The 26455-nt window shown below is 42.2% G+C and overlaps 1 protein-coding gene across 2 annotated transcripts in view; it reads left to right on the forward strand.

Annotated features, from left to right (window-relative positions):
• Window positions 1–26180, forward strand: part of GUCA1C (guanylate cyclase activator 1C) — a 35486-nt gene extending 9306 nt beyond the window's left edge. Inside the window, exons 2-5 of one of the 2 annotated variants that reach the window (XM_027766578.1) lie at window positions 13501–13650; window positions 15051–15138; window positions 15178–15220; window positions 25843–25846. In XM_027766578.1, the coding sequence (XP_027622379.1) occupies window positions 13501–13650; window positions 15051–15138; window positions 15178–15220; window positions 25843–25846 (285 nt within the window). Of the gene's footprint in view, window positions 1–13500; window positions 13651–15050; window positions 15139–15177; window positions 15221–25842 lie in introns of both variants that reach the window. The other variant, XM_006164205.2, reaches the window with a different exon arrangement.
• Window positions 26181–26455: the final 275 nt, after the last annotated feature.

Below are 26455 nucleotides of genomic sequence, written 5' to 3' on the forward strand. Positions count from 1 at the left end.
CAGACCCCTCTCTTAAATATATGCCCTCATTCCTTTCTATTTCTCCCTCTTTCCTTTCCTGCTCTCCTAGCTATAAAAAGGAGGGCCACTGTATCTTCCAAATTGTAATTTAGTTCCTAATTTGAGTAATTATCTCAAGGGAACTTTAAAAATTCATTTTTTAAAATTTGTAATTCGGACTCAGGCATCCTGAAAATGTAACTAGAGTTTTCTATAATGAAATGAATTTATATTTCAAGTCCTTGTTTTACTGAGAGGGCTCTCCCTATACTCTCCAGGGTGGCACGTAAGCCCCTAAGGGTCAGAAGAGCATCTGTCCACCCTGAAATCTCCCCTCATCTCCTGATTCACTCCAAGTGCTGTGGTGTCTGCACAGCCAGGCCTCCTGGGTCACATCCTCTGAACTCCTTTATTCTCCTGGGCATGGGAGCCCCTTAGGCTGGCGCAGGCTTGTCGGGCCTCATGTAGCTCACAGCATTTGCTTCCAGGCGAGGCCAGGTGCAGGAGAACTTGCTGTCTCCACCCAGGCAGTGAGTTAAGATGCGTCCACTCCTGCTTCTGCAAAGCCTGTGTTTCAGTGATCAACTCCCACAACCAGCTGTGGCCCTCGCAAAGCTGTGCCCTCCCCACTCCCTGCCCAGTGTTTGGAAACACCCTCCTTTCCTGTATTCCACACCTGCTATGGAATATTTATCTTGCTTGGCAGTAGCCAGGAGACACTAGATAAACTGTCTAATTGTGGATTCTTCCAAATCCTTTGTTTATGGCATAAATTTTATGCTCTGAATCCTAAATGACTTAAAATCACTGAAACTTAAGAGCTTTGAATGATCTCTTCATTTCTGCTTTTCTGCTACAGTGACTTATCTCTCAGGCCGTCTTTGTGGAGAGAGCTGGGTGACAGGAAGGATTACCAGGAGCACACGCCATCGGATTATCCCACTGCAGCCCCAAATGTTTATTGAGCACTTCAAGTCATGGAGGGAGGGTAGGCACAAAGATGAAACAAAGTGGTTCTGTCCTCGAAAGATAGATACATTCTCAAAAATAGAAGTAAATAGTCAAAGAGAGAGCACAGACATTAACTACAGAGTTTCAAGTTTCCAATGGGTTCCTGTTTTGTTGTTATTTTTGTTGTTGTTTTTAAGAGAGATTTTTGATATAAGGCACATGTGCTCACTGGAGAAACAGAGAGAGACAGAGACAGAAAGCAAGAAATCATCCCTCCCCTCTGGTGGAGGGGATGGCCATGTCACAATCCTTTTTCCATTCTCCTCTCAGGATTTTGGGCACATATGCACATGTGCCCGGGATGAGTTTTAAGCTACCGGGTCCGGGTCTCAAACTGTGGGTGACTACATGGGAGTCCAGCAATGTAACTGCTTCACCACCTGCTGATCCCTACAGGCTGCCTTTAAATCATGCCTGGTAAAGTGATTGATGGCCCAGGCTCTCTGGATAGAATGGCAGGCCAGGGGAATTCCTTTCTCTCGTCTCAGCATAATAATAGAAAAATCACACTCAAGGGCTGGGAGAGTGGCAGGGAGCGGGGTGAGCAGATAGAAGACATGATTTTCTGTGCCTCTAACAAGCTTATACTCGAGTTGAAAAGAAGTTCCGCCGAGGTCAAGTAACCAAAGGTGGTATACCGTGCCAGTTATGGCGGAACTGCTGCTCTCTACAGTGTGTGTGCCAGAATCAGACGACACTACAAAAACTAAGTGGTGGACTTGGTGAGGAAATACTTTCTGGAGAAGTTGAGTCATTTGGGGACCTTGAAAGAAGCAAAATACTTAAGAGTATTACTGATAAGATTAACACTTGGGCTAACCTTGATGGTCTAGAGATTAAGGGAGCTGGAACCCACATGGCTAGCTGTGGTGTTAGCCCTGGCCCCAGACACTTGAGAAACAAGCCGCGTGCATGCGTATGTACATCCAGAATCTTCACAGGATGGAGAAATGGAGGAGAAGGGATTGCAGTGAGGACCATATCCTCTTTCCTGACCCCTTCATGTGACCTTTGGCAATTTAAAAACAAAGAGAAGAAAAAGAAAAGCTAACACTTAATACTTCTGTGCCAGTCACTGTTTTAAGTTCTGTTTGTTATCTCATAACAATATTATACTATCGGTACTATTATTACTATCTCCATTTTACAGCTAGCAGGCTGAGGCACAGAGAGGTTAAGCAACTTGCCTAAAAACTGCACAGCAGGATCGAAATGCTAGTAGTCCTGACTTCAAGGACTACGCCCTGTACTGGTGTGGTATTGCATCTTAAATAAAGGAGTTGAGAATTGTAATAAAAGGAACAGCTCAAATTAAAGTATGTGGTAGGAGAGAGAAGCATTCTAGGGGTCCTACCTGAGGAGGTTATTGCCAGAGTATAACTAGGCCAAGCACTAGCATCTCCCATATCTTCTACTCCATACAGGTAACAGTCTGATGTTGGAGCTGCCTTTATTTGTTTAATTAATTTATTTATTAGAGATACTTGTGCTATAGGGTATGTGTACTCTCCAGAGAGACAGAAAGCAAGAAATCATCCCCCAGGGGAGATGGCCGCATCACAATCCCTTCTCCATTCTCCTGTTAGGATTTCAGGCATGCATGCTCATGCTCCTGGCATAAGTTTTAGGCTTCTGGGTCCAGGACCCAAACCCCACACTGGACTACGTGGGAGTTCAGCAATGTAACCATTACACCATCTGCTAGTCCCTGGGCCTGACTTTATATCACTGAAGCTGAGAACTGAGGTGCCAGGCAAGACTCAGGTGGAGAGTCTCAGAGAGGCCAGCCTTTGGTCCCCTCTGGCTTCTGGTCCACATTCTTGTTGTAACAAAGTGTGATGGTAAATGAATTGCCTTCAAGTTCACACCTAGGGATCTAGGTTTCACCGCAGTATGCATAGAGTGTCATTGTTGACTCTTAACCTAGATCAAAAGTGCTCTAAGATAATCTCTGTCAGATGCCGGAAAGCCAAAATGGAATAATAGAAGCTTGATCAAGGATGGCAGAAGGAATGGAGTGGGAAGGTGGCCAATGAGTCTAAAATAAACTGTCAAAAATCTTTGCCTCTTGGAGGACTTCAGAGTTTTATAGAGGGAGATAAAATGGTTTCTTTAAGTGTATGGAACCCAGATCCCAAGCAGAGTGACAGTTTAGCCAGAAGAACAGACGTTAGCAACAGCATACACCTAAACACTAGGATAAAATGAAGCAGCCTAGGCATATGCTCAGATATTTAGTTGCAATGAGCCTCGGACAAGTCCTGGGGATCAGGAGCAAGAAGAGTGAATTCTTAGAAACATGCACGTTTAACCTGTTACTGGAAAGAGGAATGCAAGGGGGAGGGCTGGGGAACTGGAATACACAGTTATGCCATGGGCTTAGTAGTCTATCCTATGAATCTGTCCACACACCACATCTTGGCTTTAGTGTATCAGAAGTCCTTGCTACTTTGTAAAATAAATAAATAAATAAATAAATAAAAATAAATAAACCCACGAGAGTCCTTGAGAGCACCTCTTTAGAATGAGAATCACACAACAGGAGGCAGTGGACAGGCACCTGGGAGAGGCAGGGTCTTGGCCCCATCCCAGCTCTGACCCTGCTTGCCATGTGTAACCTTGGACTTAGTCATTAGCCTCTCTCTGTCTCCAATTCTTCCCTTCCAAAACTGGGACAACAGAACTTCTTAGCTCTGAGCTCGTGTGAAATAACGTGTGGAGGAGTTCGATCCTGTAGGGCCCCAGGATTTGTTTTGAGCTTTTGACCTTTAAGTACCACTTAGGTCAGGTCAGTACGTTGGCAAGGCTGCTGCTGTGTCCCCCCACCCCAGTTTAGGAATAAAACTTAGGTCAAATTAGCATGTTGGCAAGGCGCCTTTGTCTTCTTTCCAGCGTTGCCTACAATGAGTCAACCCACCCCTGCCGTGGCTGGACCCCAGCAAACGTGGGTGATGGAACTTTGAAAAAAGCTGCAATGAAGTCGACAAAGGGAAAGTCTGTTTATCTGTAGAATGCAGATAACTGCGACCTCCAGCCTCCATAGGTTCGGTAACCATGTAGGTGAGCCGTGCTTCTTGTCAAGCTTGAATTCTATTTCCAGATGAAAGGGTGTTCCTACAGGTACAGGGATGCTTTCCTGCCATCCCTTATCTTCAGTTTATCCTAATGCTTTAGACATTCATTTGTGTCATTTCAGGCAATATTCCCCCCTTGCAGTGGTTGCTAGTCACAGAATGAAATTAATGACATGGGAATCATTTCGGAGTTTTGACTGTCCTCTTAGTCCAACCCAGGACACATGCATGTGAGCTCCAGCTCTGCTTGAAATTCATAAGTGACCTTTGGTTATCTGCTTCCTCAGCTTGTCTTTAAGAGCCCTTAAAAATCAGAACAGGTAACCTGGCTTTTAACTTGTGTCATAATTGCTGCTATTCATTAACCCTGGCTATCCTGCAACCTGTAACACTGTCTCAGGCTGTCTGGCTCACAAGGTGACCACAGTCACTGCTGCTATTTATAAGACACATTTACTGGAAACAAATGACCATCTATCGTATTAGAGTGTAAACCATTAAGCTGTAATCCCTTCAAGGTAAAGACCCAGCTACTCAGAGCTACTTGTGTGGAAGCTCTCAAGAAGCATTTGTTGGTGATAATAAAACACCTCATTTTTGTTTAGCACTGTATAATTTACAAAGAATTTTCATGTATACCATCGATTATCAACATTTTGGCTAAGCCTCTCATAGAAGTCTACTTTTAAAGACTTCAATTTTACCAGCTGATACACATGAAAGCATAAATGGTTGTAACTCACATATTTTTTATATATTTTTTGGAGAGGTTTTCTCTATAGGGCACGTGCACTCGCCAGACAGACAGAGAGAGACATAGAGACAGAAAGCGAGAAATCACCCCCCAGAGGGGATGGTCACGCTACAATCCCTTCTCTGTTCTCTTCTTGGGATTTCAGGCATGTGCACACACACGCCCGGTGTGCTTCTCCAGCCACCAGGTCCAGGACTCAAACTGCGGTTGCCTACATGGGAGTCCAGAGACATAGCCATTATGCTAACTGCTGGTCCTGTAACTCATATATTTCTACAAAATCTGTTGAAACTGTAGTTCTTTGTAGCGTATCAGAGAAAGACAAAGAGAGAAGTGAGAAATCACCCCCTGGGGGCATGGCCACGCTACAATCCCTTCTCTGTTCTCTTCTTGGGATTTCAGGCATGTGCACACACACGCCCGGTGTGCTTCTCCAGCCACCAGGTCCAGACTCTACTCACAGTGTGGGCCATGTGAGATCCAGTGCCTTAACCACCACACCACCTGCTGGCCCCTGGGTTTTATTTTATCTGTTAAAGTTTCAGCTTAGGGCAATGGTTGATTAAAAGGGGAACCCATGTTGGCCACCCAAGGAAGTTCCTTATAAAAGGCCACTGTGTCTATAGTCCTGGGTCTTTTGTAATTAGCTCATTCAAAAGTGGTTAAACTCAGACATCTGTCATCCCTTTCGCAAATTCACGAGCCACTGACTTCTAATTCACAGTGGAGCAGACACTAGCTGAGCTAACCATATTCTGGAAGCAGCCGGTCAGGGCTGCTCTGAATAATCAAGAGCAGCGAGGTTAAGATTACAAAACGGACAAAGAAATGTCCATGAAAGATACCAGGGAGCAGGAGAGAGAAAGAGAATGACACCTTTCTTCCTGCTCAGCCAGGCGGTCACCTGTTAATAATCAGGGGCTGGTTTGGTGAATATTATGAGAAGCCCTTTGTCTTAGAGCCCTTAAGTTTTGCATCGTCAAGGTCAGATCAAGAACAGCCATGTCTGATCTGCATAAAATCATATTATAGAACTGATTTACCAAGCCACAGTGTATTTCTGGCCTCATAGAGGCAAGTTTCTCAAGACACTGCAGTGATTTCATGTCTGATAGCGACGATGTTTGCTCTTGCTGTAAGTGTCTGTAAGACTGAGGTCATAGATCCTAAATGCAGCATTTCCCTTACAGACATTCAAAATTCACAGACGGAATTAGTATGTATATAACATGGTAGGAGTGGCCTTTATATGGTCTACTTTCTTTGAAGTACCTAAAGGGTAAATTAAAAATACCACTGAACTAGCCGGTTTCCTTCTTTCTGGCCATCTGAGTAATCATTTTCAGGCAGATGTTTCAATTCACATGTTGCTGCTGACTCACTACAGCTGGTAAAATGTCATTGAAAAGTGTCAAATGTAAAAGAAGGAAAACACCCACATGTCTCTAGGTTAGGGGGCTGTGAAAATTCATGAATTTTTCACAGCTCGTAATGCTGTGGAAAGTAGCAGAAAATTAATGCTGTGGGAAGCAGTAGTTTTCATCTGAGCTATTGAAAATTTGGGTTGGGACAAGGTTGCTCATATTCCTGAATTAGGGAGTAGATAGAACAAATGGGGCTTGTTGTCACGGAGACTCCTCTTTTCACGCTCCAAACATTACTAGAATTTAGGATGTTATTGTTCATAGTTACCGTGCAGGGCCTCGATGGGGTTAAAAGAACTCACACAAGTGTAGAGCACAAGGCGTGTTTGTTTAGCAAGTGTTACATCGACACCAACAGATGTCATTGTCATCATGATTATGATTATAATTGTTATTACTAGTATTATAATCTAGTCCATTTCCTATCTGAAAATGAAGGGCCATTTCCAGTAACAAAATTCTAGGATTTGAATCAATGAGAGAAAGCCAAATTTCCTTAATGACATTACTCAGTGCATAAATTCAGAGTATAAATTCAGGGCTCCATCATTAGTCAAAATCCTAAAGCAGATGTCTCTGAAATATACTAAGATCACATTTCAGCTTCTATTTCTGGGGTTGCTCAGGTAACAAGGAGTGACGGGGAACCACACAGGGCTGATCAGATGACCCACGCAGTAACCACACCCAAGGGTGTCCTGGGGTGGGGAGGGGAGGGATTAATCAAACTTGCAAGGCAGGGGTGAGGCCTTGGAGACGGGGACGTGCCAAGCCTGAGCAAAAGCAGGCTTAGGCTTTAGAAGGCAGATGATGGCTGTGGATCCCAGCCAGACATGGACAAAGACCAAGAACAGAATCAGCTGAGGCTGGACCAAGATGGACCCACCTTGTGGAGGAGCAGCCCAGAACATTTCCAAGGACAGTTGTAGGCTAGCGGAGGCTGATGTATGTGGAGCTAGAGGCCGAACTCATGGGCAGAGGCAGAGTGGCTAAGATTACAAAATGGGCAAAGTGTCTGTGAAAAATACCACGGAGTGGGAGAGAAAAAGAGGAGAATGAATACTTTCCTCCTGCTCAGCTAGATGGTCTCCGAGGGTGGGGTGTAGGCTGGTCCTGAGGACCCTCTGGGCTTAAAGCCTCCCTGGGACTGAGAACATGATTTATTACTTCCAGACCAGATTCTCCCTGAGTGGCACTGGACATGCAAGCTCCAAGGGGCAGTCTCTTCTGACATTCCAAGTTCCCTTACGTTTATATGGTTATGTCTGCTGCCAGATAGCTCACACACAAAAGTCCAGAACTGCATGCCCGATGAATGCTTTCCATATAGTCGATCTGAATTGTCTTCTAGAAGAAAATGCAGTTGTAACCTGTCGAGGTCAACACTGGGTGGGAGAAAGAACCCAGGTCTTTTGAGCAAGGTCAATTGGGTTTGAATCTGGATTCATCTGTATCCTTGCTTTATTGCTCATTTATTTAACCTCTCTGAAAGTCAGCTTTGTCCTCCATAAAGTAAAATGAATAAGCTACTACAAGGTTGCTGTTAAAATGAAAGAAAATGCATAAAAGGGTGGGACATAGGTTTTTCCTAAATTAAGGGCATCTCTTAGCAATAAATAATAAATAGTTATTTTCATCTGCATATAAATTTTATAATTTAACTCTTTTTTTTAATTGCTGGAAGGCCCATTGCATTTGCCAGACAGTGACAGAGACAGAGAAAGAGGAAGGGGGAGAGAAAGAAAGGAGGAAAAGTGCCTCTCAATGGGGTGGTCTTCCTACAATCCCTTCTCCATTTTTGAATCCTGTCGGGATTCTGGGTGTTCCCCCCCCCACACACACACACAAACCATGTGTTTTCCAAGCTGCCAGGGCTAGGATGCAACTATGGTGGCCACATGGGATCTGTTCCCTTTAACCAGTAGGCCACGGGGCCAGCCCTATAATTTAACTTCCCGCCTGCTCTTCAGATTGATCATATTGTGAAAAAACTGTGATTTATGACAAGTCATGAACATTGCCTTGAAGACTACATATTCCACTCATAGATTTTCTGTTGGACAGAAGCACTACAGGATATTATTTCTGTATTTCGGATTATATTGGATCACTAAAGACTCATTTATTTAATGGTAGAAAAGAAAAAAAAAACCCTATTTTTAATCTTTTTATACTGTGTGCTTATAGTCTGCATATCTTTTAGAGACCATGAGAAATTTGGAGTTACTATATAATTTCTCTCACTCTTCCTTCCCCTTCCACAGAATGATTTGTAATTTATTAATAGAGTCAAACTCCCCTAGTGGACCTGGGTCACTATCTTGCTTCCATATTCTGACCACCTCTACCTCCAAACCTTTCCCTGGAATCCACTTCTTCCTAAGAATATGATGCAATAAGCATGTCGACATTAAACTGTTTTTATATACATGTCCCAAACTCTCCTTTCTTGAGATGCACTAGAATGAGTTCTGGCTTTTCATGCTTCATTTATTTACCTCCTTCAACTTCAGAGAGAGGGGAACTCCAGCATCGGCAGAGCAGTTTCGTAGGATTTTGTGATGTAGAATTACAGGGAAAATTGGTGGAGGGCCAGGATGGACTATTCTTGCAAAGGGACTAGAGAGTGGAGTAAGGAGTGGGGGCATGGAGATTGCTGAAGACTGAGTAGCAGGGTGTGCATGGAGAGGCAAGCAGGAGGAATGTCATGATGAAATCCACAGTCAGGGACCAGCAGTTAGCTAATGGCTATATCGCTGAACTCCCATGTAGTTGACTACAGTTCAAGTCCTGGACCCAGTGGCTTAAACTCATGCCGGGTGCATGTGCGTGCATGCCCAGGATCTCGAGAGAATGGAGGAGAAAGGATTATGCTGTGGCCAACCCCCTGGGGGGGTGATTTCTCGCTTTCTGTCTTTCTGTCTGTCTCTGTCTCTTTCTGTCTTTCTGTCGGTCTCTGTCTCTTTCTGTCTTTCTGATGTGCACACATGATCTATAGCAGCTTATGCTTGTGCCAGAAATGAGGTAAAATGAGGTAAATATCTTTTGTTATTTTGAAATTGACTTTTGATTGCAGGTAAGTTTATTATTATGCTGAGACTGAACCATATGTGTCATTTTTTTTTTTTGGAGAGGTTTTTGCTATAGGGCACGTGCACTTGCCAGAAAGACAGAGAGAGACAGAGAAGACAGAAAGCGAGAAATCACCCCCCAGGGGGGATGACCATGCCGCAATCCTTCTCCTCCATTCTCCTCTTGGGACCGCACCGGCCCACCCCCTGGCCATGATTTTAAGCCACTGGATCCAAGACTCAAACTGTGATCAACTATATGGTAGTCCAGTGACATAGCCATTATGCCAACTGCTGGTCCTAATTTTCTAACTATTCTTAATAAATTTACATAAATTCACTTTGGGCTAAGTGACAATTACAATAGCCATGTGGAGAGATGACTTTGGATGATAAAATTGTCTGCAAGAAAGGTGTGGATAAGGAAAGAACCTAGATTTGTGTTTCCAGGGTCTCAGGATACACAAGACTCTCCTGGGATCATTAAAAAAAAAAGAATTATTTATTTAATTCCATTTATTAATTATTATTATTATTATTATCAGGCAGAGAAAGAGAAAGGGAAAGTGAGAAAGTAAGCCACCAGATCTGGGACTGGAACCACTGTCAGCCATGTGGGAATCCAGCACCTTTAACCACCATGCCACCTGCTGGCCCCCTCCTGGGGTCCTTTTAAGATGCAGATTCTTAGGCCACATCCCAAGAAGCTCTGATGCTGTTTCTTTGGGCTAGGGTTAGGAGTCTGCATGCTCCATTAGTGATCCTGAGGCCGGGAGCTGATGAATCACACGCAGCTCAGGCCAAGAAAGCCAGACATCTCCAGACAGCTCTGTGTGCCACAGGGCTCCTGGGCTCCGCTACAGAAATAGCCTAAGACTGTTCCGCGGATGGGAGAAAAGCTTTTGGACGTTCTCTAGTGCAGTCTTCCTCGTCACATCGTAAGACATCATTTTGCCTTCTCAGTAATAATTATCCCATTCTCCTGCCCTTGAAATCCATAGATTAACTGAAGACAGTGATTGTTTTTTTTTTCTTCTAATTCACAGAGTAACATTTACCTGAAACTCTCTCCAGCACTAATAATACAAGCTATCAAATCACATGTACCGAGTCATCTCGCCAATGCCAATTTCTGCAAAATCTGAACAGAGAGATGATAGGAAAGATGAGGTGAATTATAAAGATTAGCTTACCTGACTACAAAGCAGAGTGCTGAGTGAGAGCAGAAATGGTGGCTTGCATGAACCAGCAGTTGGTGTAATGACTATGGTCCTAGACTCTCATGTAGTTGACCGCAGTTCAAATCCTGACTATGGTCCTAGACTCTCATGTAGTTGACCGCAGTTCAAATCCTGGACCTGGTGGCTTTAACTCACGCTGGGTGCATGTACGTGCGTGCCCAAGATCCCAAGAGGAGAATGGAGGATAAGGTATTGTAGCATGACCATCCTCCCTGGGAGGTGATTTCTCGCTTTCTGTCTCTCTCTGTATTTCTGGTGAGCGCACGTGCCTGTATGCACGACCGGCCCCCAAAAAAAAAACCCCCAAAAAAAAAAAAAAAAAAAAAAAAAAAAAAAGAAAGAAATGTTGGCTTGCAGACACTTGGAATGAGACTGTACTTGTCTAAATGGAAAGGTTTCCTAATCTGTAATCAGCTTCGGGTGTAGATTAACCAGGTTGTTCTTTTAGAATAACTATGCAGTGAAAATATTGGGTCATTGGAAAAGTCACGACACAGTTTTGTATAGAAAAATACATCATCACTTTTCCAGTGACCCAGTGTTTATGATCATCTTCTTATTGAGCTTGCCCAGGTGTCTAGAGACTGGATTGGAAGGTGTTAGGGCCGGCCTTGCACTGTGCTTAATAATAAATGCTCAGTGCTCTAAAGGCAACAGGCTCCCTGGAACTTTGCCATTCATGCAAGTGACATAGAAAAATCTGATCACTGAGGAGGAAATCATAAAGTGAAACAAACCATCATCAAAGAAAAGGTTGTTATGGAAACTCTGTGAGATCAGATCTCAATAACGAGTCAGCTCTGCAGCGAGACTTCTTTTGTGACCCTTTCGGAAAACCACACAGTAACTGCCTGGGGACAGTTGTATTGACTGGTCAGCCCTAAAGTCCCAGGAGAAAGGTCTGAGAGCAAAGGTGTCTCTGGGTGGATGCTGTCTACCCAGCTTATGTCCTGCACAACTCTAGCCCTGTTTCTGAAAACAATGGTCATGCCCCATAAATCTGGAGATATATCTTTGTTTTTAAGAGAGATTTTTGCCATAGGGTATGTGAGCTTGCCAGAGAGACAGAGTGAGAGAAGGCAAGAAATCACCCCCAGAAGGGATGGCCATGCCGCAATCTTCTCTCCTCCATTCTCCTCCTGGGACTTTGGGCACGCGTGCACACAGGCCTAGAGTGAGTTTCAATCCTCAAACTGCATCTGGGACTCAAATTGCCATTGGTCATGTGAGAGCTCAGGGCCCTAAACATTATGCCACCTGCTGGCTGCTTGGAGGTAAATATTTTTATTTTGATTTTTTAGATTTTTTTTCTGCCATAGAGTGTGTGCTCTTGCTGGACAGAGAGCGAGAAGAAAAGTGATAAATCATCCCCCAGGGGTGATGGCCATGATGCAATCCCTTCTCCATTTTCCTTTTGAGATTTTGGGCATGCATGCACACGTGCCTGATGTGTTTCTCAAGCTGCTGGATCCAGAACTCAAACTGGAGCTGGCCATGTGGGATCCAGCCACTTAACCACTATGCCACTTGCTGGCCCTCTGGAGATAAATACATTTCTTAAATACATTTAAATTCCACAATAACGTATTTCCCTTGTCTCGCCATAGCACTGCCAGGGACTAGTAAGGTGAATGATAGTGAGCAGCATGAAAGAAAAATGAAGACCAAGTAAAATCAGTTATGTTTTATATATTTGAACAAATTTCCTTTAAGGGACAAATGCAATAAGACTGCAGTCGGCAGAATAATTATTTCTTACAGGAAGTTTTAAAGTTATTGAGGTAAAGATGCTTAAGTTGAAAAACATATCTGAAATCCAAATGTCATAAAATGAGTTTTCAATTCTTGCTTTTTTTTTGGACTACAGAAGTAAAACATCCACAGTGTCGAAAATTAGGGTATAATCATAATTATTTTTAGAGAGATTTTTGCTATAGGCCATGGACACTCTCCAGAGAGGCAGAAAGAGAGACAGAAAGAAAGTGAGAAATCACCCACTGGGGGATGGCCACACCACAATCCCTTCTCCTCCACTCACCTCTCAGGATTTTGGGCACAGACATGCAGGACATGTTTCAAGCCGTGGGGTCTGGGACTCAAACCGCAGTTGGGCATGTGATAGGCTAGTGATGTAACCATTACTTCATCTGCTGGTCCCAAGTTACAATAAATTTTGTAGACGATGCTATAATGATTAGCACATTAGCTTCCACCACCTAAGATACTGTGTTTATCTTTAAAATAAAATAAAATAAAATAAAATAAAATACCTTTCAAAAAGCCATTATTCACACATACAGGCTTCGCTTCACACTCCACATGGGGTATCTTTCTCAGCTGCTTCCTTGTAGGCTTGGCGGACTAGACACTAAGCTTGACACTCAAAGTAAACACATACCACTTTACAGACCCGTAAGTCTGAAGGGGTGCTTTGTGCTAGTAGATGTCAACATCCCAGTATAATGGTGGATACATGTTATCAAACATTTATCAAAACCATAGCATATATGACCCTAATATAAACTATGAACAGTGATGACAATGGTGTGTCAATGTAGGTTCATCAATTGCAACAAACATATCACTCTTGGGGCAAGATGTAGAAAATGGGGGAGGCTTTGTGTAGGGGTGGGAGGACATATGGAGAAACCTCAGTACCTTCTGCTTAATTTTCTTATAAACCTAAAGCTGCTCTAAAAAAAATAACTTTTATTTAAAAACACATTTAATTATTAAAGCTCCTTGTTTCCATACATATGGCCTGATTTTTTTTTTTTTTAATGAAGCACCAGGGAAGCATTCCATGTTGAAATCTTGTGGGTTGTATTAAATTGTACTAAAGATGTTCATGAATGATGACTTCTCAAATAAAAAACAATTGTTCCTCGTAAATATTTATTTCCTTTTTCACTTCACTTTCCATAGGATGGATTTATCGATGTTTTAGAGTTTATTGCTGCTGTAAATCTAATTGTACAAGGAAAAATGGAGCAAAAGTTAAAATGGTATTTTAAGCTGTATGATGCTGATGGAAATGGTTCTATTGACAAGAAGGAACTACTGAACATCTTCATGGTAAGTGAGGTAGTAAAGGATCCTTTGCAGGCTGTTATATAATAAATCCAATTTTCCTCCCTGCGGAGTGGGCCACAGTGGCCTATGCAGTTGCCTGTTCTTGGGATATACATTTTGAGTAACTAAAGCAATCTAAGATTCCCTTATCCTGTTGGTTACTGAATATGCAACTGCAAATCAGCAGTTTTATTGGTGCAGTCCACCCTGAACTTCACAAATTTAGCAGAGCATTGGGATAGGAAATGAAATCCATATCATATTCTAAAACATCTGTTTTTCTGCCTTAGTGCAGAAAATCTTGCAAAAAGCAGCTAAAATACAAGATACTTGTTTGTTATATACATAACAAACAAGAGGTATGTATTAAGAATGAAGGTATGTGAGGACTAATATTTCTGGGAGCCAGACTAAATTAAGGATTTTTTTCTGTTGTTGTTTTAGGTTTTTGCCATAAGGCACATGTGTTAACTGGAGAGAGACAGAGAGAGAAAGTAAGAAATCACCCCTCTTACCATACCCAGGAGGGATGGCTACACAACAATCTTTTCTCCTCCATTCTCTTGGGAGAGGGCATGCACGCATGCATGCACAAGTGCCTGATATGATTTTCAAGCTGCCAAATCCAGAACTTGAACCACAGTAGTCATACGGGAGTACAATGCCTTAATCACCATATCACCTCCTGACCCTGAATTAAGTGTTTCTTTGTTCTTTTTTTTTTTTTTTTTTTTTTTTTTTTTTTTTTTTTTTTTTTGCTATAGGGCACATGTCCTTGCTGGAGAAACAAAGAGCCAAAAAGACAGACAGAAAGTGAGAAATCACCCCTCCTTCCCAGGGGGATGGCCACACCACATTCCCTTCTCTTCCATTCTCCTCTCGGGATTTTGGGCACACATATGTATGAGCCTGGCATGAGTTTTAAGCCACTGGGTTCGGTACTTGAACCATGGTCAACTACGTGAGGGTCCAGTGACATAACCAATGTACCACCTACTAATCCTTAAATTAAGTATTTTTAATAGATAGTTTATTAATACCAGATTCTTCTCATTTCTATAATTCAATGAATTCATCCGACCATCCCCAATACAGTAGGAGACAGCTACAGTGTATAATAGCATGAGATAAAATGTATAGCAAGAGCAAAAAACTGACAAAATGGGAAACTACCTAAATGGTATAAAACAAAACATCAGACTTTACTGAGCTCCTTTAATTTCCAAGCCTCATTTACCCAGAGCTGATACACAATCTTTTCTCTTTATTTATTTTTAACAACTGGAACAGATTGGCTAACAAAACAGTCACACATCCCCGATCTGTCACGTTGGTGCAGAAATGTTACAAAATGTATTTGCTTCTAGCCAGGTTGAACTGTCTGACACAATATCTCTCTGCAGGCTGTCCAGGCCCTCAATGGCCAGCAAGCTCTCAGTCCTGAGGAATTCACCAACTTGGTGTTTCGTAAGATCGACATAAACAACGACGGTAAGGAAACTGCTGTCCTCGGCTCACTTTTCTTACAAGGAAAGGGGTGGTCATGGGGCTGGGGTATCTCATTTAGAACAAAGCTGGAACCTTTCAAGAGAATTCAAGATATTACTTCAGCTTCATAGCTTGACCCGTCCAGTGCTCAACTGAATAAATACTGATTGACCACACTTACATTCAATGTGTGGACTTGACACTCAGGAAAGATAAAGACGAGTAAGAGGATATACAAGAAATGATAGGGACCAGCAGTTAGCGTAATGACTGTGTCGCTGGACTCCCACGTAGTCGACCGCGGTTCGCATCCTGGACCCGGTGGCTTAAAACTCACGCCAGGAGCGTGTGCCTGTGTGCCCAAGATCCCGAGAGGAGAATGGAGGAGAAGGGATTGCGGTGTGACCATCCCCCCTGGGGGATGATTTTTTGCTTTCTGTCTCTATGTCTCTGTCTGGCGAGTGCACATGCCCTATAGCAAAAAAAAAAAAAAAAAGAAAGAAAAGAAATGAGATGGGATGAAGGACCTTGTTCTCTTTGCTCTGGGACATGCTCAATGAATCATCTCCTCTCTGCTGGAGGTTTTCCATCAAATTATAAAGAGTCTGTCTTCAATCACATTATCTTCTTCGACTCTATGACTTGTTCCTTCCCTTTGATGCACACTTTTGAAAGTTATTTGTATTTTGCTATATTTCTGCTTTTCCTATCTTCTCTGTCATCCACTCTTTCTGCTCATTTCTCCATGTACTCATCCCACCCTGAAGTCTAGGTTCAACTTAAGCACAGAGGAAGTGTGCTTCTTCTTCAGAGGTGGGAGTGAAGAGAAAAGATCCCACCATCCTGGGGAAAGTGAGAGTGTTTATACCAAATGACTTTGATCTCAATGAATTGGTTGAGCCCATTGACTTGAGACTGAGGCAGCATATCTAGGAATGGTTTTTGCAAAAGAAGATTTAGAATTGTGAAAAATATTATATAAGTAAGAAAAATAAAAAAAAAAAAAATGGAGAGAGCCATTGGGATTCCAGTCATGATTGTTACCAATTCAAACGAAACTCCTTCCAGAGAATCAACCTGCCCACCAGGGGTCACTTCTGCCAGCGGACACAAGAGGGCAGTAGAGACCCATGTTCCATGTGGAGTGTGGCAGTGCAGTGAGGCAAGATGGTGAGGAGGCCGGAAGGAAGTTCAAATGAAGCCACCAGTTGTGAAGGGGCAAACAACTGTACACAAGTATAACTCCCGGAAAAACGATTTGGAGATAATATATCAATAGCATCATTCTTCCTTAATTCTAGTCCTGGATCTACCCTCCTAAACTGCAAGTCAATTTGCTCATTTACTGGTAAACCTAGGTCAAAGAACAAAATAAGCAACTCCAGTGAAAGCTTGCAAGATGCTGAGTCACTCCCCAGGATTGCTGAGGAGGCTGAGTGCAACTAGTAACAGACAAGGGAAATAGAGAGCCAAGGTTCTGATAAGGCCAGGAAAAACTGTATCTGGAAAATATAACCAAAAACAGTGCTCGTGAGCCAGGAGAAATGCTGTTGACTTTGTTCTGTTTCATTTTTATGATTAATCTTCGAGAAGCTACATAACTAGAGAGATTGGGATACATTTAATTATGAATATTGAACATTCACATGCTACAGTGAATTTCAAAAGGGCAGGTCAAAAAAATTTTTTTTTCTTTTTTTAAGAGTTTTGCCTTAGAGCATATGCACTCATTGGAGAGACAGTGACAGACAGTAAGAAGGAAAGTGAGAAATCACCCTCCAGGGGGAATGACCATGCTGCAGTCCCTTCTCTAAAATTCTTCTCCCCGGATCTTGGGAATGCATGCACTTGTGGCCGGTGTGATTTTGAAGCCACTGGGTGGGACTCGAACTGCGGTCGGCCATGTGGAAATCTAGCGATGTAACCAATATGCCATTTGCTAGCCCCAAGAATGTTTACTAACATGCTTCTCATGCTAGGAGTGGGAGAATGAGAAAATGATCTCCCTTTGATAATTATGAGGACTTTGGTATCCTTAGGAAAAGACTAAATTTTTTTTTAGTTTGAGGATGAAGATAACGTGCTCTAGAAAACAAGAAAGTAAGAAGTAACAAGAAAGTAACACAGCAGATTCCACAAAGGCTAAGTGTAAGGCACCAAAAAAATGGGGGGGGGGGTGCCATTAGAAGGGCACTGGAAACCGAAGGAGCTGGGTTGAAAAGAGACGAATCCAGAAGGAAGAAGGGCTCAGGCCAGAGCTAAGGATCCCTGCAGTGAACTGGAAGAATATGTCAACCACAGACAAGATGGCGTGCATTATGGTTTACAGTATAGATACAGTACGGTTAGAGAACTGAGCACAATGTCACCGTTGATAAAAACTTGCACTTTACGTCAACACGTATGCACAACGTACACATTCTGGAATCACAATGATAAGATGTTTCTGGGCCTATACAGCCAGAGCTGAAACCAATAGAATTTGCTTTTATATAAACGTTGTTGGAGGTGGTACACTGTCTTGTCAGAGCCAGCTGGGTCATTCCACGTTTCGAGAAAAAGATGCTCAAAATGGTCCCGTTGGACAGGGACAGCCCAGTGCAACAGAGGACAGGGAAGGAAAAGTAATGAAGACATAGAAGGTTGGTATTTGCAGAAGTCGGAAAAGATTTGGCTAGTATTTGACAAAGGAGAAAAATGTAAAATGTTTCAGTCTATCACAGAGGAGAATGGCAATCGTGTTTGTACACGCTGAAGCATAATACCTCAGATATGACTTCGTGTTGTTTATTATCATTATCGTCAAAACATCCGCATTGGCAGAGATAGAGATGTTCGATTAAGTAGACGAGAATCCTATTGATTGTATGTTAATATATGTATTTTTGGTTCTTAAAAATGAAAACAAGGACACCATTGGTATCTGATCATCTAATGAATATTAAACCAAAGATAAAGATGGTCACAGCACACAAAGATACAAACGACGAAACTTTAGGGGCAAATATCGAAATTGAAATCTGACTGAAAATTGTTTGCAAAACAATGGTCCACATTACATCTGTTGGGACAGAAAAATATACAACAGTTATAATGTATTCTGTTCATAATTATTACGATATTTAGCAAGCAAAAGTCAGAAGATTTTACAACAAACAAATTCAGGATGAATGCTAGAAAAAATGTAAAAAGTGAAGAGTTATCAGCTCCATGAAGGCTAGAACTATTTCTGGTTTGTGTGCTCTGATATTTCCTGTGCTGGTACACAGTCAATAACTGGAATGAATGAGTGTCTGATGAAAAGATCACATGACAAATAAAAAAAGGAATAGAGAAGCAAAACACAACATGCCATCAGCTATCTGTAGAAAGAAAGGTGTCTCGAAGAATATTATGCACATTTATATACACACACACATTTCACGTTTTATGAATATAAACCCAATTGATTAGCAGGAATTAATTACCTATGAAAAGTGGGCTTGGAGCTAGAAAAAGGTCGGGAGGAGGATTCTTTCTTCTCTTCACACCTTTCTGCATTGCTTCCATTATTTGTAAGTTAATGTGTAGAAAAAAGTGAAGCTAAACGTTCAATATTATTGAAAAATAAAAACAGAGGACAAACCAAGTTAAGATCAATGAGTGAGCATGGAATTTGCATTTTTTTAAGTGATTTTTTGCTTTAGTGCATGTACACTCACCAGGGAGACAGAAAGTGAGTACCCTCACGAGGGAGACAAAAAGGGAAAAATCACCTCCCAAAGGGGACAGCCACACTTCAATCCCTTCTCCTCCATTCTCCTCTTGGGATTTTGTTATAAATGCACCCACACATGCCCATGAGTTTCAAACCAACAGGTTAGGTACTCGAAACTATGGTCGGCCAGGTAGGAGTCTAGAACCTTAACCATTATGCCACCTGGTGGCCTGAATTTGCAAGCTCTAACATTGGAAGAATAGCAGTCACATTCTTCTCTACCCTGGTTAGGACTCCTTGACATGATGGAGGAAGACGGATAGATGGCTCACATCGAGTGCAGAGGGTGCCTGGCCACGCTTAGCACAGGGCCAAGTGGCACAGGGTAAGGGTGGCTTACGTGGCTCGTGCTGTGTCGTGAAAGTGCAAGAGGCCAAAGAGAAAACGACAGAGGATGGTTATTGAACAGACATTTTCGCTAAAAGAAAACAGGAAGAGAACATAGGGCAAGATGTTTTATTGAGTGACTAACGAGAAAGACCAGTGGATCGTTGGGAAAAGCAGGGGTCACAATGAATCACACTGGAAAACTGAGAACTACCCAGAGGTAAGCAGGAGGAGTCTGTCTGGAGAGGAGAAATTGCTGCACGCTATCATGCTGCTGTGAAGTGCTGTTGCAGGCCTCTACTGCCACCTTGCTCATGAACACAAAACTCCTGTGTGTCATTTAAAAACATCACCAGCAGCCTTCCTTGAAAAACTGGTCACTTTCATCTCCTGAATCTCCTCCCACCCCCATTTTCGCTTCATCTCTCAGGAACAGCACAATTTTTCATGAAACCATATTGAGAAGGAATTAGCATTTTTATTTTTAAAAAGACTTTTTTTTTTTTAAACAGTCTGAGTTCTCTTTCTTTATTTTTGGAGAGTTTTTTGCTGTAGGGCACATGCACTCACCAGAAAGACAGAAAGAGACAGAAAGTGAGAAATCACTCCCCAGGGAGGATGGCCACACCACAATCCCTTTTCCTCTATTCTCCTCTCATGATTTTGGGTTTGCACGCACATACACCTGGAGTGAGTTTAAGTCACCGGGTCCGGGACTTGAACCGTGGTTGACTACATGGGAGTCCAGCGACATAGCCATTATGCCAATTGCTGGTTCCAACAGTCTGAATTCTCTTAAACTCAAGCTGACTTCTTTAGAGCAAAAAATTCTGGTGTGGACATTTGTAGTAAAGTTTGCCTTTTCTACGCTGAGTGTAAGTTTTGTTTTGTCACAAAAGATGAGTTAAGATGCTAAGGAATGCTCGTGCATGATCTAGAGATGCTAACAGAATAATCAGATTAGAAAAAGAGAACTACGGAAGATGCTCATGGGTTCATAATTATTACGATATTTAGCAAGCAAAAGTCAGAAGATTTTACAACAAACAAATTCAGGATGAATGCTAGAAAAAATGTAAAAAGTGAAGAGTTATCAGCTCCATGAAGGCTAGAACTATTTCTGGTTTGTGTGCTCTGATATTTCCTGTGCTGGTACACAGTCAATAACTGGAATGAATGAGTGTCTGATGAAAAGATCACATGACAAATAAAAAAAGGAATAGAGAAGCAAAACACAACATGCCATCAGCTATCTGTAGAAAGAAAGGTGTCTCGAAGAATATTATGCACATTTATATACACACACACATTTCACGTTTTATGAATATAAACCCAATTGATTAGCAGGAATTAATTACCTATGAAAAGTGGGCTTGGAGCTAGAAAAAGGTCGGGAGGAGGATTCTTTCTTCTCTTCACACCTTTCTGCATTGCTTCCATTATTTGTAAGTTAATGTGTAGAAAAAAGTGAAGCTAAACGTTCAATATTATTGAAAAATAAAAACAGAGGACAAACCAAGTTAAGATCAATGAGTGAGCATGGAATTTGCATTTTTTTAAGTGATTTTTTGCTTTAGTGCATGTACACTCACCAGGGAGACAGAAAGTGAGAAATCACCTCCCAAAGGGGACAGCCACACTTCAATCCCTTCTCCTCCATTCTCCTCTTGGGATTTTGTTATAAATGCACCCACACATGCCCATGAGTTTCAAACCAACAGGTTAGGTACTCGAAACTATGGTCGGCCAGGTAGGAGTCTAGAACCTTAACCATTATGCCACCTGGTGGCCTGAATTTGCAAGCTCTAACATTGGAAGAATAGCAGTCACATTCTTCTCTACCCTGGTTAGGACTCCTTGACATGATGGAGGAAGACGGATAGATGGCTCACATCGAGTGCAGAGGGTGCCTGGCCACGCTTAGCACAGGGCCAAGTGGCACAGGGTAAGGGTGGCTTACGTGGCTCGTGCTGTGTCGTGAAAGTGCAAGAGGCCAAAGAGAAAACGACAGAGGATGGTTATTGAACAGACATTTTCGCTAAAAGAAAACAGGAAGAGAACATAGGGCAAGATGTTTTATTGAGTGACTAACGAGAAAGACCAGTGGATCGTTGGGAAAAGCAGGGGTCACAATGAATCACACTGGAAAACTGAGAACTACCCAGAGGTAAGCAGGAGGAGTCTGTCTGGAGAGGAGAAATTGCTGCACGCTATCATGCTGCTGTGAAGTGCTGTTGCAGGCCTCTACTGCCACCTTGCTCATGAACACAAAACTCCTGTGTGTCATTTAAAAACATCACCAGCAGCCTTCCTTGAAAAACTGGTCACTTTCATCTCCTGAATCTCCTCCCACCCCCATTTTCGCTTCATCTCTCAGGAACAGCACAATTTTTCATGAAACCATATTGAGAAGGAATTAGCATTTTTATTTTTAAAAAGACTTTTTTTTTTTTAAACAGTCTGAGTTCTCTTTCTTTATTTTTGGAGAGTTTTTTGCTGTAGGGCACATGCACTCACCAGAAAGACAGAAAGAGACAGAAAGTGAGAAATCACTCCCCAGGGAGGATGGCCACACCACAATCCCTTTTCCTCTATTCTCCTCTCATGATTTTGGGTTTGCACGCACATACACCTGGAGTGAGTTTAAGTCACCGGGTCCGGGACTTGAACCGTGGTTGACTACATGGGAGTCCAGCGACATAGCCATTATGCCAATTGCTGGTTCCAACAGTCTGAATTCTCTTAAACTCAAGCTGACTTCTTTAGAGCAAAAAATTCTGGTGTGGACATTTGTAGTAAAGTTTGCCTTTTCTACGCTGAGTGTAAGTTTTGTTTTGTCACAAAAGATGAGTTAAGATGCTAAGGAATGCTCGTGCATGATCTAGAGATGCTAACAGAATAATCAGATTAGAAAAAGAGAACTACGGAAGATGCTCATGGGGAGCTAGCCTGTTACCATTTTTGCACTCAACTAATGGCCTGACACAATGAAGATGTCAGTTATGCGTATATGTATTTAAAATGCAATTTCTGAACTATGCCCTACAAATATGGAAATGGGTCTTCAAATAGAAAACAAAATCATAAAACTCAGCAATTGTTTTGGGGCCCACCTGAGCCCTGTGACCTCCCCCTCAGCTATCACTGGCATATGTGGCTCTCTGTTAGGAGATCCTTGGGCGGGAAGCTTCTGGACCTTTAGGTAGCCCTTTCTAGGGAGATGTACAAATCTTCACTCTATTCTGTATAGGCCTAAATCCACAGTCCAGTGAAAGAGGATTAGGAAGCAGTGCTAAAAAACATCAGGTGAAGGGACCAGCAGATGGTACAATGGTTACGTCACTAAACTCCCATGTAGTCAACCGCAGCTCAAGTCCTAGACCCGGTGGCTTAAAACTCACACCAGGCACATGAGCGCACATGCCCAAAATCCCGAGAGAAGAATGTAGGAGAAGGGATTGCAGTGTGGCCAACTTCCATAGGGGGTGATTTCTTGCTTTCTGTCTCTCTGTCTCTCCGGCAAGTGCACATGCTGTCTCTCTCTGAAAAAAACAAAAACAAAAACAAAAACAAAAAACAAAAACAAAAACAAACAAAAAAATCAGGTGAAAAAGGGTGTCCATCAGAGTATGTTTTCTGAGCAGCTACCATATTCACAACATTGTGGCAGGATGGAACTGTGCTGCCGGGTGGTGAAAATGGTCACTGCAGTCTAGTGCTTTGTAAATGTCTGATGAATGAGTGAACAGACAGAGTGCTGGAGAGAAAAAGAGGGAAATTTCAAAAGAAATGTTTTAATATAGTACACAGAAGTTACTATAGGTGGAGGTAGATGACTTAGAAGATGGTTATTTTTATTTATTTATTTATTTATTTATTTATTTATTTATTTATTTATTTATTTATTTATTTGAAGAGGTTTTCACTATAGGGCACGTGCACTTGCCAGACAGACAGAGACAGACAGAAAGCGAGAAATCACCCCCCAGGGGGGATGACCATACCACAATCCCTTCTCCTCCATTCTCCTCTTGGGATCTTGGGCATGCACACACACGCGCCCGGCGTGAGTTTAAGCCACCGGGTCCGGGACATGAACCACAGTCGACTACATGGGAGTCCAGCGACATAGCCTAACTGCTGGTCCCGAAAATAGTTATTTTTTTTAAACAATTAGTGGTTTGGTAACATGAAAACAATTAATAAGCAGAATTCACAAGTATTTTTGGAAAAGTAAAACAAAAACAAAACCCAAAAAAACCCTGTGAAGAAGTTCACTTTTTTTTCTCTTTCCCCATTAGTAACTTGTATGGCTTTTCAACTAAGATGGCAAGTACATCCCAGTCCCTTCAGATACTTCATCAGCTTCTCTATTGCTGGTGGTGACAATGGAGAAATTTCATAACTGAGCAATGGAAACAAACTCCAGCTCCCACCTGTCCATTCCCACCAGGGGCATGTGTGCTTGCCAGGGGGACGGAAAGTGAGAAATCACCCCTAATGGGGATGGCCACACTGCAATCCCTTCTCCTCCATCTACTCTCAGGATCTTGGACCCACACTCACATGTGCATGAGTTTTAAGCCACCGGGTTTAAGACTCGAACTTCGGTTGACTACATGGAAGTCCAGTGACGTAGCCATTATGTCATCTGCTGCTCCCCCATTCCAACTACTCTTTTGCTCATGCTAGGCTCCTAGAAAGTTGAAACATATTTGGGTTGGGTATACCAGCTGTGATTTCCCTTTGCAAAAGGAGATTATACTTGGATTATTTGAAGCCTCCTTGCACCCATGTGGCCCTCCTCCTCTCAGCAATCTTCTCAGCTTCACTTTGGCTTATTTCACAGATGCACTTCCCTGTGACACACAGAGGATTCTGTCCCTAACTGCTGTAGGCTGTGGTTTTGCACTGATCTTTCTTGGGCTGGCCCTATAGCTCCGAGGCTACATGCTGCACGCAGGAACTAGATCCCATATGGCCAGCCATAGTTCAAATTTCAGCCCTGGAGGCTTGAAAATCATGGTATTTGTGTTCTTGTGCCCCCAAATCCTGGAAGATGGAAGGAAAAGTATTGCGGTATGACCGTTCCTTGTTGCAGGGTGCTTTCTCTTTTACTCTCCCTCTGGTGAGCTCATAGGCTCTCTGGCAATAATAATAAAGACTACATAGGCATTTCTTTAGCATAAGTAAAATCTAAACAAGATTAGTTTTCCCTCTAAAAAATGTATTTTAATATTTTTCATTGAAGACCAGAAAACTATGGTATGAGAATGTAATGATTAGTGCTCATTTATATTTGAGTCACTATGGTGGTGACACACACACAAACACACACGTATTTTATGTCATGTGTATGTATTTTATGTCACATGTATATATCTTATGCCAGAAAGTGCACATGCATGAATAAGAAAGAGAGAAAACCTCCAAAAGGGCCTGGTCATACCACCATCCTTTTTCTCCCAATTCTTCATCCTGTCAAAATCCTGGGCATGCCTGCAAGCAGCCAGCACATTTTTCTAGCCACCAGAGTCAAGACTCGAACCTCGGTCAGTCATGTCAGATCCAGTTTCCTCTGCACAGTGCTTAACCATCATGGTACGGGGCTGGCCTGACTGTGGTGTTTTAGAGATTTCTTGTCTGTTGGAAAGTATAGTATAATATACTGGTTTCAGATCCTTTTGATTTTCTGCCTTGGCACACTTCCGTGGGTGCATGAATGTACTTAATTTGTCTTTGCTGACCTTCCATCCACAGCCATAAACCCTGTTGGGTATGATCTCTTGGAGGTCAGGAACGACATTTGTACCTGTCAACTTGAACGCACACATAATTGCAATCTAAATGATTTATATCAAGGAGAATACCACCCCCACAAAAATGTTAAAAAGTCATCTTGTGAGATGAGGATAATAGAAAAATGTGGCAGGCAATACTTCTGGGTATAAGGGATTTGTAGTCCTGAACTGGTCGGCACAGGCCTAAGGCTTAAGTCAAGTTAATAAAGTTAGGAATTAAAAACCGGGGTTGGGGGAGGGGGAAGAACTAGCCACTGGTGTCTCACAGCTTTGAACAATCCCTGGAATTATTTCCTTGGAAAACAGAATATTGAAAACAGTCTTGCAAATAATCACTTCACCTTGATCTTAACAATCTGCTCTCTGTCATGCTCCTGTGATTTGGTCATATCTTCCAGAATGAAGGTCAGGTAACCAAGTCTATATAGATATGCAAAGGTGTGTAACCCTTTATTCCATCAGATATGTTTCCTGATGTTCTCCATTAAAAGTACATTATGTAATACCTGTTTACATTACTTTCACTCACAACCCACCACTGAATACTTTTTTTTTAAAATACAGGGTACATTAAAAAAGTTTGGGAAAGCATGAAATTAAAGCATGAGCTTATTTTGGTGCAAAAAATATTGAAATCCATGCACAGTTTTTTCATAACATGCATTTTCTCTGAACTTTTTGAAGACCCCTTGTATAAAGATCTTCAAAGATCTTAGAATCTGGTTGAGGTGAAAGGATGCCAAGGAAGAGTGCAATGAGAAATCCAGTGACTATATTACAGGTGCCAAGGAGTGGGCTAATTGTTCATTTATTGTTTTCCAGGTGAATTGACTTTAGAAGAATTTATCAGTGGCATAGAAAAAGATCAGGATCTCCTAGAGCTTGTTTCCAAGAGCTTCGACCTTTCCAACGTGCTGAAAGTAATCTGTAATGGGAAGCAGCCAGACCCAGGAGACGCACTCCTGACAGCCACCTAACACGGCTGGCCCAGGGAAGGTGAAAATGAAGTAGCGCAAGCACGTCTTTCTGAGCTTTTAGTTGGCACAAATCTCTCAGTAGAGAAGGAACGAAATCTTCCCATGTATATGATGTTAATTTCAGGTCTTTCTTATCACTGATATAGCTTATGAATGCAGCATTTTTTAAAACTGAATAAAGATGTCCACAAAGATCCTAAACAGATGCACTACTGCTTTTGTGTGTACGTTGGTACTCTCTCTGCATGTGAAAACACACCGTTACACTGAAAGATTGTCTTCACATCTCAGTTGAAAATGAAGCTCACATGTACATTTCCTTGCACACCCATGAATCTGCACCCTGAAAGAGAACTGAACTTTCTGGAGAGTGTTCCCACTGTTCAGCATTCTTAGATTAGACATACATTCAGCAAATGTGCTTGCTGCCTCTTGGCTCTTGTTGCATCTGTGCATTA

Source organism: Tupaia chinensis, unplaced genomic scaffold (genome assembly GCF_000334495.1).
Source record: "Tupaia chinensis unplaced genomic scaffold, TupChi_1.0 Scaffold143593_1, whole genome shotgun sequence".
Lineage (NCBI taxonomy): Eukaryota > Metazoa > Chordata > Mammalia > Scandentia > Tupaiidae > Tupaia > Tupaia belangeri.